At 40.9% G+C, this 18,603-nt stretch overlaps 1 protein-coding gene across 2 annotated transcripts in view; it reads right to left on the reverse strand.

Moving 5' to 3' along the window:
- WDTC1 (WD and tetratricopeptide repeats 1) overlaps positions 1-18,603 on the reverse strand; it is a 61,398-nt gene that overhangs the window by 35,109 nt on the left and 7,686 nt on the right. For both annotated transcript variants that reach the window (XM_068967360.1, XM_068967359.1), the window contains exons 2-3: positions 12,778-12,925; positions 11,324-11,407 (exon numbers count right to left, since the gene is read on the reverse strand). In XM_068967360.1, the coding sequence (XP_068823461.1) occupies positions 11,324-11,407; positions 12,778-12,825 (132 nt within the window). In that variant the 5' untranslated portion in view covers positions 12,826-12,925. The remainder of the gene's footprint in view (positions 1-11,323; positions 11,408-12,777; positions 12,926-18,603) is intronic.

The following is an 18,603-nucleotide window of genomic DNA, read 5'->3' on the forward strand; positions in this document are numbered from 1 at the left end:
TACCATGTTTCATCTGCTGCTGTTGCTAAGTCACTTCAGTTGTGTCCGACTCTGTGCGACCCCATAGACAGCAGCCCACCAGGCTCCCCCGTTCCTGGGATTCTCCAGGCAAGAACACTGGAGTGGGTTGCCATGACCTTCTCCAATGCATGAAAGTGAAAAGTGAAAGTGAAGTCGCTCAGTCGTGTCACTCTTAGTGACCCCATGGACTGCAGCCTACCAGGCTCCTCCGTCCATAGGATTTTCCAGGCAAGAGTACTGGAGTGGGGTGCCATTGCCTTCTCTCTGTTTCATCTGCTAGAATGGTAAAATATTCTAAAGCTCAACCTCCCAGTCTGCTGGTAAGTTGTGGAGAAACAGGTGCTGTCACAGCAATAGCTAACAAAACCACATATACATTTACCCTTTGGTCAGCATTCCCATTTCTAGGTTTTTACCCTGAACATGTATCTCCAGCAATACTAAAATCCATATACACAAGTTTATTCATCATGGCGTTGTAATTACAAACTATCAGAAACAACTGTCAGAGCCCATACGTGGGAATTCACAGACTTAGCCTTGCTGTATCTACATACTGTTAATAGACTACCATGCAGCCGTGAAAAAGAGCTCCACGAGGGAGTCCCCAGAGGTCTAGTGGTTAGGATTCAGCACTTTCACTGCCATGGCCTGGGTTTGATCCCTGGTCAGGGAAGTAAGGTCCCACAGATTACAAGGCGGAGCCAAAAAACAACAACAAAAAAAGAACTCTCTGAACCGACCCGACCTGGTTGATTATTTTCAAGATATATTAGTAAGTGAAAAAAAGAGAATATATATCATTGCTCAATGATTCTTATCCTTAACTAGTCCTCTAAGTCCAATCACTCTATTTTTCCCTTGCAAGCTACTCATATCTTGACTTCCTTCCTGCTCCCCTAAAAATCTATGATTCATTACCACAATCATTCTCTTCCAAACTTCATCTGACAAAATCCCAACCCTAGATGATCTTTTAACTTTTCTGTATCTTCAGCTTTCCCTTTCTCTACTGATTCTTTCCCCTTTGGATTAAGCGTGCTAAAGGTTCTCTAATCTAAAAAGTCCTCCCTTGATGCCAAATTCACATTTAGCTGTGGCCATCCATTTTTCTTCCCCTTCATAACCATACTGAAAGAGCAGTCTATACTGGACACTTTTACTTCCTCATTTTCCAATAATTTCTCAACCCACTTCTATCGATACCACAAAAGTGGCCCTTGCCAAGGTGACCACGAGGCTTCCTTGCCCTAAATCATAGGGACACTTCTCAGTCCTTATCTTACTGGTCCCTGGCTGTATTTGATGATGCTGGCTACACTTCCTTCTCAATGAAACTTTCCTCTTCGACCTAGACAGCATATTAAGAAGCAGAGGCATCACTTTGCCAAAAAAGGTCTGTACAGTCAAAGCGATGGTTTTTCCAGTAGTCATGTACAGATGTGAGAACTGGACCGTAAAGAAGGCTGAGCACTGAAGAATTGATGCTTTCAAACTGTGGTGTTGGAGACGACTCTTGAGAGTCCCCTGGACTGCAAGGAGATCAAACCAGTAAATCCTAAAGGAAATCACTCCTGAATAGCCATCGGAAGGACTGATGCTGAAGCGGAAGCGCCAATACCCTGGCCACCTGATGCAAAGAGCCGACTCACTGGAAAAGACCCTGATGATAGGAAAGACTGAGGGCAGGGGGAGAAGGGGTCAAGAGAGGATGAGATGGTTTGATGGCATCATCGACTCAATGGACATGAGTTTGAGCAAATTCTAGGACAGGGAAGGCTGGAGTGCTGCAGTCCATGGGGTTGCAAAGGGTCAGGCACAACTTGGCGGCTGAACAGCAACAATCTAGAAAGCACTAGATGACACATGGCCTATAGCTCCAGAACAGCAATAACCAAGTTATCATCTTTTCCTTCAAAATTATTTCTTCTCCAGTGCTCTTTAACTCTGTGAATGATACTATCATTTACTCTGCTAAAAGAAACTTAACTTCATCCTTGACTCCTCTCTTTTCCTAACTTTTCACATTCAATCATCAAGAATTCTGTTAATTCTACCTCTTACATGTCTTTCAAATTCACTGACTTCTCTCCATCCAAACTACCATTATCTAGGTTCAAGTAACCAATTACTTCTTCCTGAATCACTACCACTGTCTCTTAAGTGGTCTGCTGCTGCTGCTAAGTCACTTCAGTTGTGTCCGACTCTGTGAGACCCCATAGACGGCAGCCCACCAGGCTCCCCCCGTCCTTGGGATTCTCCAGGCAAGAACACTGGAGTGGGTTGCCATTTCCTTCTCCAATGCATGAAAGTGAAAAGTGAAAGTGAAGTCGCTCAGTCATGTCCGACCCTTAGTGACCCCATGGACTGCAGCCTACCAGGCTCCTCCATCCATGGGATTTTCCAGGCAAGAGTACTGGAGTGGGGTGCCACTGCCTTCTCCTTAAGTGGTCTAGTTGTCCACAGTTTAAATGTCAGCAATATTCATTTTGAAGGCAATGTTAATTAAAAAACAAAAACAACCTTAACTCTGATCATGTTGCTTACATGATACGGACCACTCTATAGCTCTCCACTGCTCTGAGGATAAAATCAACAATCTTCAATACAGCTCACAATACCCTTCATTATGAAATATCACCCACTCACACTCATCTCACCAACCTCATCCATATCCTTTTTCCATTTGTATCTGTGACTATCTGTTCTCTTGAACCAAGTACCCTCTACTCTCTTTTGTATCACTCAAATGCTGTTCTCTCAGTCTAGAACTTTTCTCTTCCTGCTGCTGCTGCTGCTAAGTTGCTTCAGTCATGTCAAACTCTGTGCAACCCCATAGACAGCAGCCCCCCAGGCTCCCCAGTCCCTGGGATTCTCCAGGCAAGAACACTGGAATGGGTTGCCATTTCCTTCTCCAGTGTGTGAAAATGAAGTCGTTCAGTCTCTTCCTATCTCCCCCAAATCTAGTTAGTTCCTTCCATCCAAATTTCAGATATCAGCCTAGACTACATTTCTCTTAGGAAGCCAAGTTGAGATCTCTCTGGCCCACTGTATTTCACTTGTATGTGAAATTTCTCAGAATGACGGATACGTGGGGGAGAAGAGGTTGAGATTGAGAGAACAACTGTTTATTGAATACTATGTTTAAGGGTGAAGAAGTGTGATAAGAGTGTAAATTGATGCTTTGAGTATAAATTGATAAACTGTACATATTCCCTGAAAGGCAATTTTGTTAATATTTATCAAAATTACAGGTAGATACACTCTCTGACCTGCTAATTCTATTTGTAGGTATTTATTCTAAAGATAAACACCCGCATATGCCAAATGATGTTGCAAGGAATAACACTGTCCATACAAAAGATTGTAAGTAATCTACATCTCCAACAACAAGGACAATTTAAATAATTTATACTACACTCATACAACACAATACTCTGAAGCCAGGAAAAAATTAGATATTAGAGACATCTTTATGTACTGATATGGTAAAATCAAGAAAGTATATTTTAAAATTCAAAATAAGATACAAAGTAGTAAATACGTTTGGCTAATATTTGTGAGAAAAGGTGAGACTCTACGTAAAAATGAATAAAATTTATCTGGAAGGATACTGAAATTGAGTATGTTAGTTGATTCCAGGAGAGTGCATTTGGTGGCTGAGAAAAACAGTGGAAAGGAGATGACCTTTTTAAACTTTTAAGCTAGCTCTAAAATAGAAAATTTTAAAAGCCAATCAAACCAATAGGCTTTTGGTGAACCTCTACTAAGTGTTCAGCACTATATTAAAAGTTCTCTTGGAATTTCCTTTTGTCTTTTTCAAAAAGTATACAAAGTAGTAAATTAGGAAATCCAGGAGAAAAAAATCCCCCAGACAGTAAGAGGAAAACATTATAATCAATAACCACAAAAGGCAGGAGCATTTACTGTTGATTTTACCTCTTTTATTCCACCCCCCAACCCTATAATGTCACCTCTTCTAATGCTCCAATTCAACTCTAGTTGAATGAAATGGGGTCCATGTGTGATAAGGGATTCTGTGGTGGCTTAGATGACAAAGAATTTGCCTGCAGCGCAGGAGACCCAGGTTCAATTCCTGGGTTGGGAAGAGCCCCTGGAGAAGGGAACGGCAACCCACTCCAGCATTCTTGCCTGGAGAATTCCATGGACAGAGGAGCCTGGTGGGCTACAGTCCATGGGCTTGCAAAGAGTTGGACACAATTGAGCGACCAACACACACATGTGATAATGGGTGGGAAACAAAACAAGGGAAAAAAATGACTAGAAAGCATTTTTAAAAGTTAGATGTCATCAAATCAGCATCTTAGGAAACTTTAAGAATTTTCTATAAACAACAATAATAACAGCAGCTAATATTTGAGTACTATATACCATGAATTTTATAATATACTAAGTGCCATGCTAAATACTTTACATACATAAATTAACTATTCCTTCTCTTAAACCCAAGAGACAAACAGGATGTGTATCTTATTATACAGATGAGGAAATGAGTCCTAGAAGTTAAAGGGCTTATCCAAGGTCATATGGCTTATAATAGCATTTTTATTACTATAGTGGGGGGTGAGGGTATCAAAAAAGGTTATCCTTTTCAACCTCAAACTGGGAAAGAGGGAAATCAGATAGCCTTTTGAGATCAGGATTGTAAAAATCAGTACAGCTGAATATTTTTCCTCCTTGACTTCCAAGATATCACGTTCTTCCACCACTATGCTATTCTTTCTGTCTCCTGTGGGTAGAGAAAGAGAAGAAACAGATAATCTCTAGATGCCGAAAATGCCTTGATCTTGGTCCTGGGCCTTGGTCTCTCTTCTTTCTCTTTATTCCCCAGTGACACAATCCAGTCACTCAGCTTCATGTCTTTATAGACCACTGGTTTACAAACTTTTTAGTCTCAAGACCTCTGCACTTTTAAAACTTACTGAGGATGTTTTGAATACAGGTTATCAATATTTACCATATTAGAAATTAAAACTGAAATATTAACTTCATTTAAAATTAACATTATTAATTATAATTTTAATGAAAATAAAGTTATTAATTTCACTTAAAATAATTAAAAAATGATAAGTTAAAACATTTTAAATAAAAAGTAACTATATTTTCCAAGGCAAAAGAATTTAATAGGAAGAATGGCCGTAGTGCTTTACATTTTTGCAAACCTCTTTAATGTCCAGCTTAATGGATTCTCATGTCTGGGCGCTCATATCTACTTTTGTATTTACTTTGGTGCAAGATGTTATTTCAGTTGAAGTATATGAAGAAAATCCAGCCTCATAAAGATAAGTAGTTGGAATAGGAGCAGTATTTTAATGGCCTTTTCAGATCATTGTAGGTATCCTTTGATACTATACAAAAACTGGACAAATAATGGTTTCTTAATGTTACAACGTGGAATCTGAATCCACATAAATGAGCCCTTGGTACCCTGCTACATTAAAAAGTGCTGGTTGATTTTACATTATGCCTGGGTCTTTAAACATGTATGACTTCTGTACCTGTATGACTGTTTGGAAAATAGCAACTTATTGAATTTGAAGATCTTCAAACGCTAACATTTATTATACAATAAAATATTGCTGACATATGTTAATACCACCACAGATCTCATCAAAAAGTCTTTTAACAAGTATTGAGAAGGGACTTTCCCAGTGGTCCAGTGGCTAAGACTCTGCACTCCCAATGCTAGGGGCCCAGGTTTCATCTCTGGTCAAGAAGCTAGATCTGACATGCCACAACTAAAAGACGCTGCAAGCTGCAGCTGAGACCTGGTAGAGACAGAGAATTTTTTTTTTAAGTATTGAGAAGCTATCAAGCTCTTGGTGGCAAACACAAGTTTTCCTATATTCTTTTTTTTTTTTTCTCTTTACAGCTCAAATTTTATCCTTGGCAACAAATACTGTCAGTTGTTCTTCTTGAAGTGACAGTTTACTTCATTCATTTTAAAGAAAATGTCTGCCAAATACCCATATTTGAATAACCACAGTTTTCGTCTGCTAGCCATTCTTTCAGATGGTGTTCCATGACAAAAATGTCCAGTTGAGCTTACAACTCAAAACAACTGAACAAGTGCTTTTCCTCAAGACAACCATCATAATTCAGTATGCAGCAGCAGTACTTCCTACCTCAGAAGAGATCTGCACTGAAGAGTTGAAATTTAAAATTAGTAAGTTTTATTACACTTACATCAAGGGCATTTTAAGTAAGACTGTTGTCACTGCAAATGCATAGGGTGAATGATTCAACGAATCTGATGTTACTCGCCTTGATTCACACTAAAATCACAATAGTTTTACCACTTTTTCACAAACTTTTAAATGAATTAGTTTTGCAAATAATGTCTTAGTGTTACTATGAAAGTAGTTTTGACCTCATGGATTCCCTTGAAGAAGTCATGGGGATCCCAGGGGTCTGCACGCCACACTTTGAGAACTGCTACTGTACAGACTATTACAAAGACGTTCTGGTTTTTATCCCAGTCTATGCTTCCCTGGTGGCTCAGAGGGTAAACAATCCAAGGGCAAGGAGAAGGGAATGGCGACCCACTCCAGTATTACTGCCTGGAGAATTCAATGGACAGAGGACCCTAGGGGACTACTGTACATGGGGTCGCCAAGAGTAGGACATGACTGCGTGACTAACACTTTCACTTTTCATGCTTCTTTTGGCCCCAGACCCACTGGACCTTGTAACAATGATAGAAATGTCTTTGCACTTACCCTCTGCTTCAACTCTGAATCCTAAGACCTCCAATCTTCCTTAGGATTTTGCTCCTTCAGTTATTCTGTCCTAATCCTGTATCCTAAATCCCTTTCTCTCTTATCAACATACAAACAAGCTCTAGTATTTCTTCCCATTCTTACAAATTCCTCCTTTGATCCCATATGCCCCTCCAGCTACTGTCCCATTTCTTGGCTTCCTTTGGTAAACAAAGTCCTTTAAGAATTGTCTGCTGCTGCTGCTAAGTCGCTTCAGTCGTGTCCGCACTGTGCGACCCCATAGATGGAAGCCCACCAGGCTCCCCCATCCCTGGGATTCTCCAGGCAAGAACACTGGAGTGGGTTGCCATTTCCTTCTCCAATGCATGAATTGTCTACACAGCTCAATCGAGCTGGAAAACAAATACAAAAACAAAACAAAAGTGACTTTGAAGGGTGGAAACAAGGGAGAAAAAAAACCAGATGTCTTCTTCCTCCAATCTCCTGAAAGACTCCCCACTGGTTAAAGTCAAATAGACGAGAGCAGGACAAGAGAGACTCGATACATCTGTGCAAGTCAGCTGTCTAGGCAGTGAGCTGAAGAAAAAACTGTGAAGAGGAGGTATAGAGACAAGAGAAGGTTATCTTTTACAATTTTGTTAGGGGAAAGTGAAAGTGAAGTCACTCAGTCGTGTCCGACTCTTTGCGACCCCGTGGACTGTAGCCCACCAGGCTCCTCCGTCCATGGGATTCTCCAGGCAAGAATACTGGAGTGGGGTGCCATTTCCTTCTCCAGGGGATCTTCCTGACCCAGGAATTGAACCCGGGTCTCCTGCATTGCATGCAGACACTTTAACCTCTGAGCCACCAGGGAAGCCACCAGGAATTATCTTTTACAATTTTGTTAGGGGAACCACTTATCAAAACCTCCCACCATGGCCAAGCACAACAGTAAGAGTTTTCTTACAATAGGAGGTCCTGGTGAACAAAACGGAACTAACAAGGTACCACCAGCTGGAAGGGTTTGGGAAAAGTCAGAAGGAGAGAGGGGATGCCAGTCTGTATGTCCCATCAACTTCTAAAAACCCTTCTCGTGGAATTCATCCTGGCTGAGCGATGAGTGTGCCAGCGGGAAGGACTCTGGGTCAGAATGACTGGCCAGGGACAACCCAGGAATTAATCCTATCACCATAAAACCTGAGACTCTAAGCCCAGGGCAGAGCAGTTCTCTTGGGTTCCTTTACCCTGCTGCTCTCTGCCTGGGTGCCCCTTCCCAATAAAGTCTCTTGCTTTGTCAGCGTGTGTGTCTCCTCGGACAATTTGTTTCTGAGGGTTAGCAAGAGCCCACTCTCCGGCCCTGGAAAGGGTCCCCCTTCCTGCAACTGTTTACCTTTTTTACTGCTTACATCCTATTTTTCCTTTTATCTAGGGGAAAAGTTTGTAATAACGAAATAAATAGATAAATAAAATTTAATCACCCTCTTTAAAATTTTGTGCAGTTGCGGGATCTCAGCTCCTCAACGAGAGAATGAACCCAGGCCCACTGCAGTGAAAGCACCGAGTCTTAACCATGGGACTATGAGAGAATTTCCTAAAAAAATTTTTTTAATATAGAGTTGTCTACTTGCTACGGGCTTCCCTGATAGCTCAGTCGGTAAAGAATCTGCCTGCAATGCAGGAGACCTGGGTTTGATTCCTGGGTTGGGAACATTCCCTGGAGAAGAAAATGGTAACCCACTCCAGAATTCTTGCCTGGAGAATCCCATGGACAGAGGAACCTGGCAAGCTACAGTCCACGGGGTCGCAAGAGTTGGACACGACTTAAGTGGCAAAACCACTACCATTACTTGCTACTGCACTCCTTCATGTCCAACTTACTCCTTCCGTCTAGTATCTATTCTCACCACTCCAAAAAAACTGCTCTAGTTTAGGCCACAGTTATTGTTTTGCTCCCACTTATTCAAACTTTCTGAAGTACTGAGTAAAACTGACCACTCCTTTCTGGAAACGCTCTCCTTACACTCTCCTGGTTTTGTTTCTGTTCTACTTCATGGATTCTCTTTGGTGGTTAACTTTTCAATCTCCTTAGATTGTAATCAATTCTGACAGCTGGAGTATCTCTTAAGAGTTAGATCTTGACTCTTTTCTTTAAGCCTAAATGGATAGCTGAAGTCTCTGAATTTCTCCCTATGGTCCAGAGCTCTCCCCTAGTTAGCACTGACAGCAGTTGGTAACTGCCTACCTGACATCTCCACAAAGCTATCCAACAGGCTTTCCAACTTTATAGGTCCAACCCCCTGATTCTCTCATAAGCCTGTTTTTTTCTCCCAGACTTCTTTCCATCTGCTCTGACTTCTCTAAGTCTCACAAGTGGCAAAGCTGGGATGTGTGCTTTAACATCTAAACCTGTGTGCATTCCTTCATATTGTGCCCCGCTACTACAGGTCCCCAACAAGGCTGCCTTCAGCCAGGTGTAAATTCAAACAGTTCATCCACCTTAACATATTTTTGTCTTTGAGTGTGAAATCTTTGGGAATCATAGAATCCTGTTTTGTGTTCACCAAAGTTTCCAAGGCTACTGTGGACAAAGTTATCAGACCAGGAAGAGACAGTAGAGACAATATGGGTTGGGTGGAGGCACAGCTAAAAGGAGAAGCCCAGCTAGCTAGCGGGAACTGTCTACTCAGCATCCCCCCGAGCGGGGTTTCTCAGCCTTGGCATTATTGGCACTGGGCGCTGCATGATCCTTTGCTGCATGTTCTTTGTTGTACTCTGATTGTAGGATGTTTAGCAGCATCCCTGCACTCTATTCACAATATGCCAGGAGAGCTCTTTTAGTTTTCACAGCCAGAATTGTGTCTGGACATTACCAAATGTTCCCTCGGAGGTGAAACTTTCCAATAACCACCCCCAACTGCACTAAACAGATGTACTTTATACTCTAAAGGAAATATGGAAAAGAAACAAACAAAGGATAAACAATATATTTACAAACTCATGTGTTCAGAGACTTTTTAGAGATATGTGCGTGTGTGCTAAGTCGCTCCAGGCGTGTCTGACTCTGCAACCCTATGGACTGTAGCCCACCAGCATCTTCCGTCCATGGGATATGGAGAAATAAAAGGATAAAAGAGTGTAACAAACTGTGTAAATGGTATAAGCCCAATTTTGTAGAAAAAAATTTATATAAGCATTAAAAAAACTGGAAGACTTAATAATCGTTATTTACTGAACTACCTTACTATGATCCAGGTATTGTATTAATCACTTTACAAAATCACCTCATTTAATCATCACAACAGTTCTCAGCTATTGTTCCATTTCATAGATCAGGAAATGAGGGGTAACTTGTACATATAGCTGGAGAGAAGACAGGTCTTGAAACTAAATTTATCCAACTCTAATGACCATCTCTTAATGAGCATTCTGCTTCATAATACACAAAAGTAATATTCTAAACAGTAACAATGTTTATCTCTGGATGGAAGAATTAAAAGTGATTTTTGTTTTCTTCTCTATGTATTTCTGTTGATTCCATATTTTCTACTACGTTATTTACTACTTCTATAATCAGAAAAAAATTTTCAGTGAAAGTAGTGAGGACTACTTGGAACACAGAGAAAAGGATTATTATAGAAAAAAATATCAAATCAAAGTGGGATTACAATTATGTGAAAATATGCAAGAGATAAAACAAAGTATATAAAATGAAAATAGTAACTATATTAGGGAGATGGGAATAAGATGTAATTTCTAGTTCTCTTTTCCATATTACTATTAATGTAGTCATATTTTATAAGGGATAAAAGTTTATAACGAAAAGAAAGCAATAACAATCATCTATAATTTTATTACCTCCAGGTAACACTGTTAGTATTCAATAATTTCCTTTCTAATCTTTTTCTAAGATCAACACAATCACTTATAAACATTAATGTGAAGGAACCAAGGATGACACTAAGTTGGATAGGACAGCTAAAAGTTGGATTCAGAACATGATCTTGAGGAAGGAAAGAGAATGAAACTAACATTAAGGACTGTTTTTATGTCTGACACAACGAAAAAGCTCAACTTCTGGACTCTAGACCTAACTCTCCATGGACTGGACAGGACAACACTGAACAAGGTGCTGAGTTTTTCTAAATCGCTTTTTTAAAAAAAAATATGTATCTATTTCCTATCTACCTCCCACAGCATTTCTCTGAAGCTAAAATGAGAAAGCATGTGTGTGTGCATGTGTGTGTGACAGAAAACACTTTGTAAACTCTAAATTCATATACAAAGGTAAGAATCTTAACTGTCCAAGCCAATAGTAAAAACAGCAGTATGAAAGAAATTCAATAGTCTTCTTCCAAGCACCAAGGAAATAATATGACAAAAAACAACTTCTGTGTGACCGTGTCAATCACTAATCTTGATTCAGATTTCTGTGCCTAATAAAGCTGCTATAAAGGAGAGGTAACCTTCAGGTATGACCTACAGAGAAAAATTGTTTATGCCTTGAACAGTGCCAAGAGGATTCTCGGCAGGCAGAGAGTAGAGAACCAGTTATCTGCGTCTAGGGTGCAAACTGGATCTCTTACCTGCAGCTCTGCTTCCAGGCCCAGCCGTCTGATAAAGGGATCAGTGACATGGTAGCGGCGCTCAAAGCTCAGGGCACCCCGCTCCTGCGGACAGAAACAAACTCAGGTTCAACTGATTCAAATGTAACATGATTTACTACGTTCCTATTACATACACAGCAATGTGCTGGGCTAGAGCTAGAAAGAGAGAACAAGAAACTGGCCTGCAGGAGCTTACACTATACTTCAGCAGGGATTAGAGAATACAAGGGAGCATATAATCAAGCACTAAGTCCTAATTGTTAGGTTCAAAAAAAAAAAAAAAAACCTAAAACACAAAGAGGGAATGTTTCCATATTTAGGTTAAAGGAGGTGGGCATCATCTTTAGGACACATATTGCGGGATATATACAAAGGAGAAAAATAACTTGCATAGTCCTTCAATTCTGTGACTCTGTGCCTCTAGGAATTAGTCCTGGCCCTTGAGGGCCACCCAGTCTAATGAAATCAAACCAAGAAAATGCCCCAACAAGTGAACAAAGCTGCAAAAGGATGCAGAGCAAAATACATGACAGGCAGACCAACGTGCACCAAGTACATGGCTCGTGTAGAGGCATATACTCGGTCCTTCCAGAGGTGACCACACCTTATGCTGCACGCCACTTAATTTTTTAAAGATTTTTGGCACCGAACCTTTACAAAGAACTTTCTCAGGTTCTTTTAGATTTTATCCTCAAGATTAGCCTGCACGCAGACAGACATTATTATCGCTTAACAGTAGAAAACCGTAGCACAAGGAAGTGAAATGACTAAAGTCATACAGGTAGTTAATTAGGGCAGGGAGATTATAAGCTCCTGACCCCAGCCTGGGGTTCTTATTTCAGAAGCACATCTTGTCTTGGTTGAATCTCCTCCATTAAAACCCTATGTTCCTTTACTGAGGGCCTCCCTGACAAAGTCTGGGCTACATAGCTAAATGAGTGTGACTGCCCAGTCATCTATTTATCTCACAGTATGAGACTGTCTTCCATGTACAAACCTCAAAGAAGAGGTACAGGCTTTGGTACAGGAGACCCTTGAAGAAGAGAAGAGCGAGCTTAAGCTAAAGTGGGATTAGGGCTCTCCCAGGTTCAGCTGAGCAGCCAGAGCAACATGAAGAAGCTCTACTTACTTCCTTCTGCTGCACCCCCACCCTCAGAGATGTGCACACCCATGCTCCCCTCCCTCCCCAGACTCCAGCAACCTCAGGAGCCCAGGTACACGTGCTTGCACAGAGGAATCCCCATGCATCCCACGTTCACGGGTAAAAGACAGAGTCAAGGGACCTCGGCTCCAGTCCTGGGTCTGTCACTAATTAAATTAGTTGTGTGACTTCGGGCAAGTCAGAGACTCTAGTCCTCAGTTTACTCAGCTATAAAAGAAACCTGTGGGGAAAAAGGACCTCATGTTCTGGATCATGGGCCTGGGTTGCTTACCTTTATCTGCCTACGGATGAGGTCTCTAGTTATGTTGACTTTTGCCATCTTCTCTTAATGGGTTCAACAGAAGGATGCTATAGAAGTATCTTCAGGACCCTTGAGCATTCCAGCCAAGCCCAGGTCCACAAGACACACATTTAATTACCTGGGGGAAGAAAAATCATCAAACCTTGGGGGATGGGGAAAGGTGGCTTTGGAGCCCTGATTCCACCCCTAAAATACCCCACCAGCCCACCCAGTAAACTGGCTACTGCCTGTGATTTACGACATGGTGTGCTGGCCCTGCTCCACGGTGTTGAAGAACCTCTGGAGGGTCAAAGGGGCAGGGGAGAGACAGTGATTCACAGCCACAGGAAATACTGGAACAAACACTGAAGGAGCCGTGTGTGCTTCTCCAGAAAATGGGTGTGTGTGTGTGTCTGTGTGTGACTATGAGTATGAAGGAAGATGGAAACACATCCTGAAAGAATGAACAAGGCATACAGCGAGAAAGATGTCAAGTTTCACTTGCTCAGTATCCGTCTGTGGCCACCAGTCTGTAACTTTTAATTATGCTTCAAAATCCCTGACCTTCAGCTTAGCTCTCCCCCAAACCAAATCAGTATCACAGACAGAACATTCAACTTTCCAACAGATTCACAGAGTCAAAGAGTGGAGAGGGAATTTAATGGTGACCAGTCCAACTCTAAGAAAACCTTCTTCAGTATCCTGATAGGTAGACTTTCATACTTGGAACCTCCTGAAGCAAACTATTTCTTTGTTATACAACTCTGACAGAGAAACCATTTCTGATAATTTACCATTAAGAAAGCACAAAATATGAGAAATAAAAAAGTTCCACACTGAAGCACACTCATCACAGAGTTTGGAAGAGCAAAATAAATAAATAAAGCCACCCAGGTTTACAATGATAGAGGAACAGCTAAATAATGGATAGCCATATGATATTAGAAAGGCTACTTGTGAAAGAAAAATGTTTATATCAAAATGCCTGTATTTTCTTTTGCAATAAACACTATCATCACAGCTATGTTTAAAAAAGGAAATATAAAAAATAATAATTGCCATCTTTAGATAATAAATAGTATGACTGACTTTTTCCTTCTACTTTTTGATGTTTTCAATTTTTTTCTATACAACCACATTAATTTTACAATCAGAAAAAAAAACAGCTAGAGAAAATATACCCACAAAATTTTAAAAGCAAGTTCTGCCTGTTGTTATGCCCACTTTTTGGTCCTGTTTCTACCTCTGGAGTCACACAGGAGGTCCAGCCTTTCTTCTCCATTATGGCCCTATAACAATGGCTTGGGGACCCATCAGGCCTCTCTGCTAACCCTCCTGAGTCAGCAGGACCCCCTGAAGCCACTTCTGGATCTCCTGGCCTGGGCTTTCCCCCTGCTGGCCTCCTGCAGATCCCTTGTACACCCTCCTAAAACCAAACATTCCCCACCTGAGCTGTGAGCAGACTCCTTCCCTTCCTCTTGGCATTTAACCACAAAAGGAGACTCCATTTATAAACACTATGTTATCAGAGATTGCTTTTTCCCCTTTAGTGCTAGGCACACAGTAGGACAAAAAAAAAAAAAACAAAAAAACTTGCTGCCTGATTAGATGCTCCCATTCAGCTTGAATTCTTTGGGGCTTATGTCTCCATGATCTATTTTGGGATTACAAGCTCTTAAAAGGGCAAGAACCTTTCCTTAGAATGTGGAAGCAAACCAGCACTGCATCTCAGTAAGCATTACCAGGGATATATGGAAGTCATGGGCACTTCCTAGGATCACAAGACCTACAAGCACCAAGAACATACAGGGATGCCATTGTAAGAACTACAATTCTGTGATTTTGAACAAACTGACATCAATTAAGCACTGGCCTGCAATTGTGTTTATGACTCTGATTTGTGTTATAACAGTCAAAGCCAAAATATTAACAGTAATTGCCGCCACAATCACCATGAATATGAGATGGGGCTTATCACAATGGAAAACACCAAAGTCAGTGAGTATATCTGATATAAAGTAAGACCAGCCATGTGGCCTTGGTCAAGTCTCTTAATCTCTCTAAGTAGGCACTCATTCCTGTGACTCACAGGCACAGGAAGGACTGAAACAAAGTGAAGGGCCATGCATGCTTCACCAGAAGAAGGCTCACTTTTTCCTCCCAACACCCTTTTCCTCAGAACGTTACTGGGAAGGTCAAATAAAATAATGTAAATATAAAGCCTTTTCCCTAATTTTATTTTGAAAGGAACACAAATACTTGTATCTGCTAAGAACTAGTACGGTGCCAAATATTATGTACTTACTATGTGCCAAGAATTATGCTAAGTGCTTTATATTTATTCATCCATTCATTTATTCATTCAACAGTGAGCACAAGAAGCTTCTACTATATGCCAGGTACTATTCCAGACCTAGGAGACATAGCAGTGAACAGAAGAGATAAACTCCTTATTCTCAGGGTACCTATACTCTAGCAAGAGGGGATAGATAGCAAATAATAATACAAATAAAATAAGACTATATCCAGTAGCGAAAAGTGCTATGATGAAAATAAAACAAGCTGATCAGAGAGTGACTGATGAGCTACTTTTAGACTTGAGGTTAAAAACGATATAGTGCGTTTTGGAGTTGTCTGGCTGCTCAGCTTGTGAACTTCCTTCCTGTATTTTGGGAATTTCCCATCTGATGAGTCTGGTGGGAAGTAGAGAGCCCTCTCACTATGAAGTGAGAATGGTGGAGACAAGATTCTCTTTCTGAGGCTCTCCTATACCTAGTGTGTGTGCGTATGGCCCAGGCTATGTCAACAGGTACGTGAGCCCCAGACCTTAATTGAGATCTGCTGTCAAAGGATCAGAGGACCATGGAGAGTCCATGCTGGCAGGAAGGGGTGCTATAGTTGCCATTAAGGTCCAGTCAGCTGGTGGTGGTGTAAGCTACGTAAGTGGCAGCAATGATCTCATGGACCGGTTCTGTGAGTAATTTTGGCTGTGGGTCCTGGCTGGTAACTAATTTCCCTTGTTCTAGCCCATTCTTCAAGTCAGGCTTCATAGCCTTCCTTGATATTTTGTTGAGTTTCCTTAATATCTTTTTAAGAATCATCTAGAATTGGTTTCTGTTGCTGACAGCTACAAATCCGGTCTGATACAGAGGAGTTCTTTGAGAAGATGAGATTTAAGCTGAAGTGTGAATGGCAAGAAGTCATAAAGATCTAGGGGGATACAATTCTAAGAAGGGAGACAACCAGTGCTAAGATCAGCTCAAAACCTTGTATGGTAGATGCTGGTCTTAGCTTCACTGAACACACAAGGAGACAGATAGGAAACAATTCCCATGTCACATAGCTGATAAACTGGAGACACAGCAGGGACCCAAACCCAAAACTATGTACACTCTTAACCACTATGTATACATAAATAAATTACTCCAGACTGCAATTTCCTAGAGCAATGATCACCACAAGAATCCCCAAGTGAAAGTCGCTCAGTTGTGCCTGACTCTGCGACCCCATGGACTGTATAGGGGTCATAAATGAATAGGGGTAAATGAATTCTCCAGACCAGAATACTAGAGTAGGAAGTCTTTCCCTTCTCCAGGGGATCTTCCCAACCCAGGGACCAAATCCAGGTCTCCTGCATTGCAGGCAGATTCTTTACCAGCTGAGCCACAAGTGAAGCCCAAGAATACTGCAGTGGGTGGCTTATCCCTTCTCCAGCGGATCTTCCCGGTCCAGGAATAGAACCGGGGTCTCCTGCATTGCAGGCAGATTCTTACCAATTGAGCTATCAGGGAATCCCCAAAAGAGCCAAATAAATTGTCATTATTCATTCACTAATTTTCTTAAAACATAAACTGAATTTTTACCAAGCACCCAGCACTGTGCTAGTCATGCGGGAATAGTGAAGATGAAAAGATACAGTACCTATGCAAAGAAGCAAAGAATCAAAGGCAAGGGACTTTAGGGAGTTCCCTGGTGGTCCAGCAGTTAGGACTCGGTGTTTTCACTGCCAAGGGCATGCGTTCAGTCCCCGCTGGGAGAACTAAAATCCCACAAGCCACAAGGAACTCTAGCTGATATTGGTGTGTAGCTTGGAAATACTAAAAGGAACAAGAAGAGTAAAAGCAGAGAAACTAGGTAAGCAAAAATCACTGCCATTCAGGTAAATGGTAAAATGGAAACTGAGATTTAAAACAGTATCAGACTGGCAGGCAGAGGTTTAAGACCCAAAATGTCAAATTTAACACAATTACTGCTCAGGTGGTATTTTGGTAAACAGTTCCATTCCCATCCTGAGAAGAAATGATAGCACACTGGCAGAGAGCTCATTTTGTAACACAGCCCACCCTCTCCTCTTCATAAACTTTTAGAGGCAGACAAGCATAACTGGAAACACTTCTAAGTAGAGATCATTTAAAAGGGTCACCTCAGGAGAGAAATACACTCAAATGTACAGAGGGCATAACTAGTTTCATACTTCTCAAATACAAATAATCAGAGCAATAAATAAAAGTTATATAAATATGAGATTCAATCATGGTCAAATTTTAAAAGCATTATTTTAAGGAAGGTTCAGAAATAGTCAATTCTACAGAGTAAAGAACTCATAGACATGAAATGATATGAATGAAATATTGAAATTGGCAAAAGGAAGTTACGTGTGTGTGTGTGTGTGTGTGTGATTAAACATTAGAAAAGTGTTTAACTCAAGAGAATTTCTATCTCTGGTGCAGTATGCGAATTACATAATATTCAGTTCTGTTGAGGGGTAAAAAGACCAAACTAAGTGACTTCAAGAATCCATAAAGTAACAATTTCAGTGTCTACTTTGCCAGGTTCTGTGCTAGACTAAGAGCTCACAATGTAGTCATAGTTACTTGAGTATCAAAGGCACCCAGGCCATAATCAGAGCTCCAAAGAGAGACTGAAGAAGGCTAACTTTTAGTCAAATGATCAAAATGAATAGCTAGGACAGTAAATTCAGAAGGAACAACATGGAATAAAAAATTAAATCTTATTATACTCATTTATTCACACATCTAAACATGTAACAGTAGAGCTAGGCAGACTCCTGGGAAATCACTAATGAAGAAGGAAGAGTTTAACAGTCGACACGCAACTTTTTTTTTGGCTGCACCACATGGCTTGTGGGAATTTAGCTTCCCAACCAGGGACTGAACTGAGGCCATCACAGTGAAAGGGCTGAGTCCTAACCACCAGGGAACTCCCAGACAACAAGAAACTTTTAATGTATCTTCTTCATCCTAAGGATAGCACAGTTAATAAGTAAACTCTGATTTTCACACTTAAAGCGCTCATAACATTGAGGGCTAATTTTCTGGCAGAACATGAAAGTTCAAGAAAACGTTCTCCATCTAGAATAGAAAGATTTAGGAATGGTATTTACTTGTAATTTAAGATACTACAGGCAAACTCCAGCTGATATTCAATGGAAAAGAGGAAGAAGGAAGCCAGTTTTTGTGAATCAGAAATATGAGAAATATAGAAACACCTAAGGCACAGAGGAAAACATATGACTTAATGTTATAAAGAAAACATGAGCTGCTATGTAGATGTTGTATCTTCCAAAGGGTATTCTGTTCCTGGAGCTCTAAAACACCTAGAACTTAACACCATCACTTCCACAGACTTCTAACTTAGGCTACTGGGAAACTTTCTTCAAAGGGCCTATGTCTGTTACAGTTAAAGGAAGCTAATAAAATTCAGTTTGGAGGACTTAAACTCATACTTCATAATGCAAGTGTTAGTCACTCAGTCATGTCCGACTCTGTGCAACCCAATGGACTGTAGCCTGCCAGG

Source organism: Capricornis sumatraensis, chromosome 3 (assembly GCF_032405125.1).
Source record: "Capricornis sumatraensis isolate serow.1 chromosome 3, serow.2, whole genome shotgun sequence".
In the NCBI taxonomy this organism is placed as follows: Eukaryota; Metazoa; Chordata; class Mammalia; order Artiodactyla; family Bovidae; genus Capricornis; species Capricornis sumatraensis.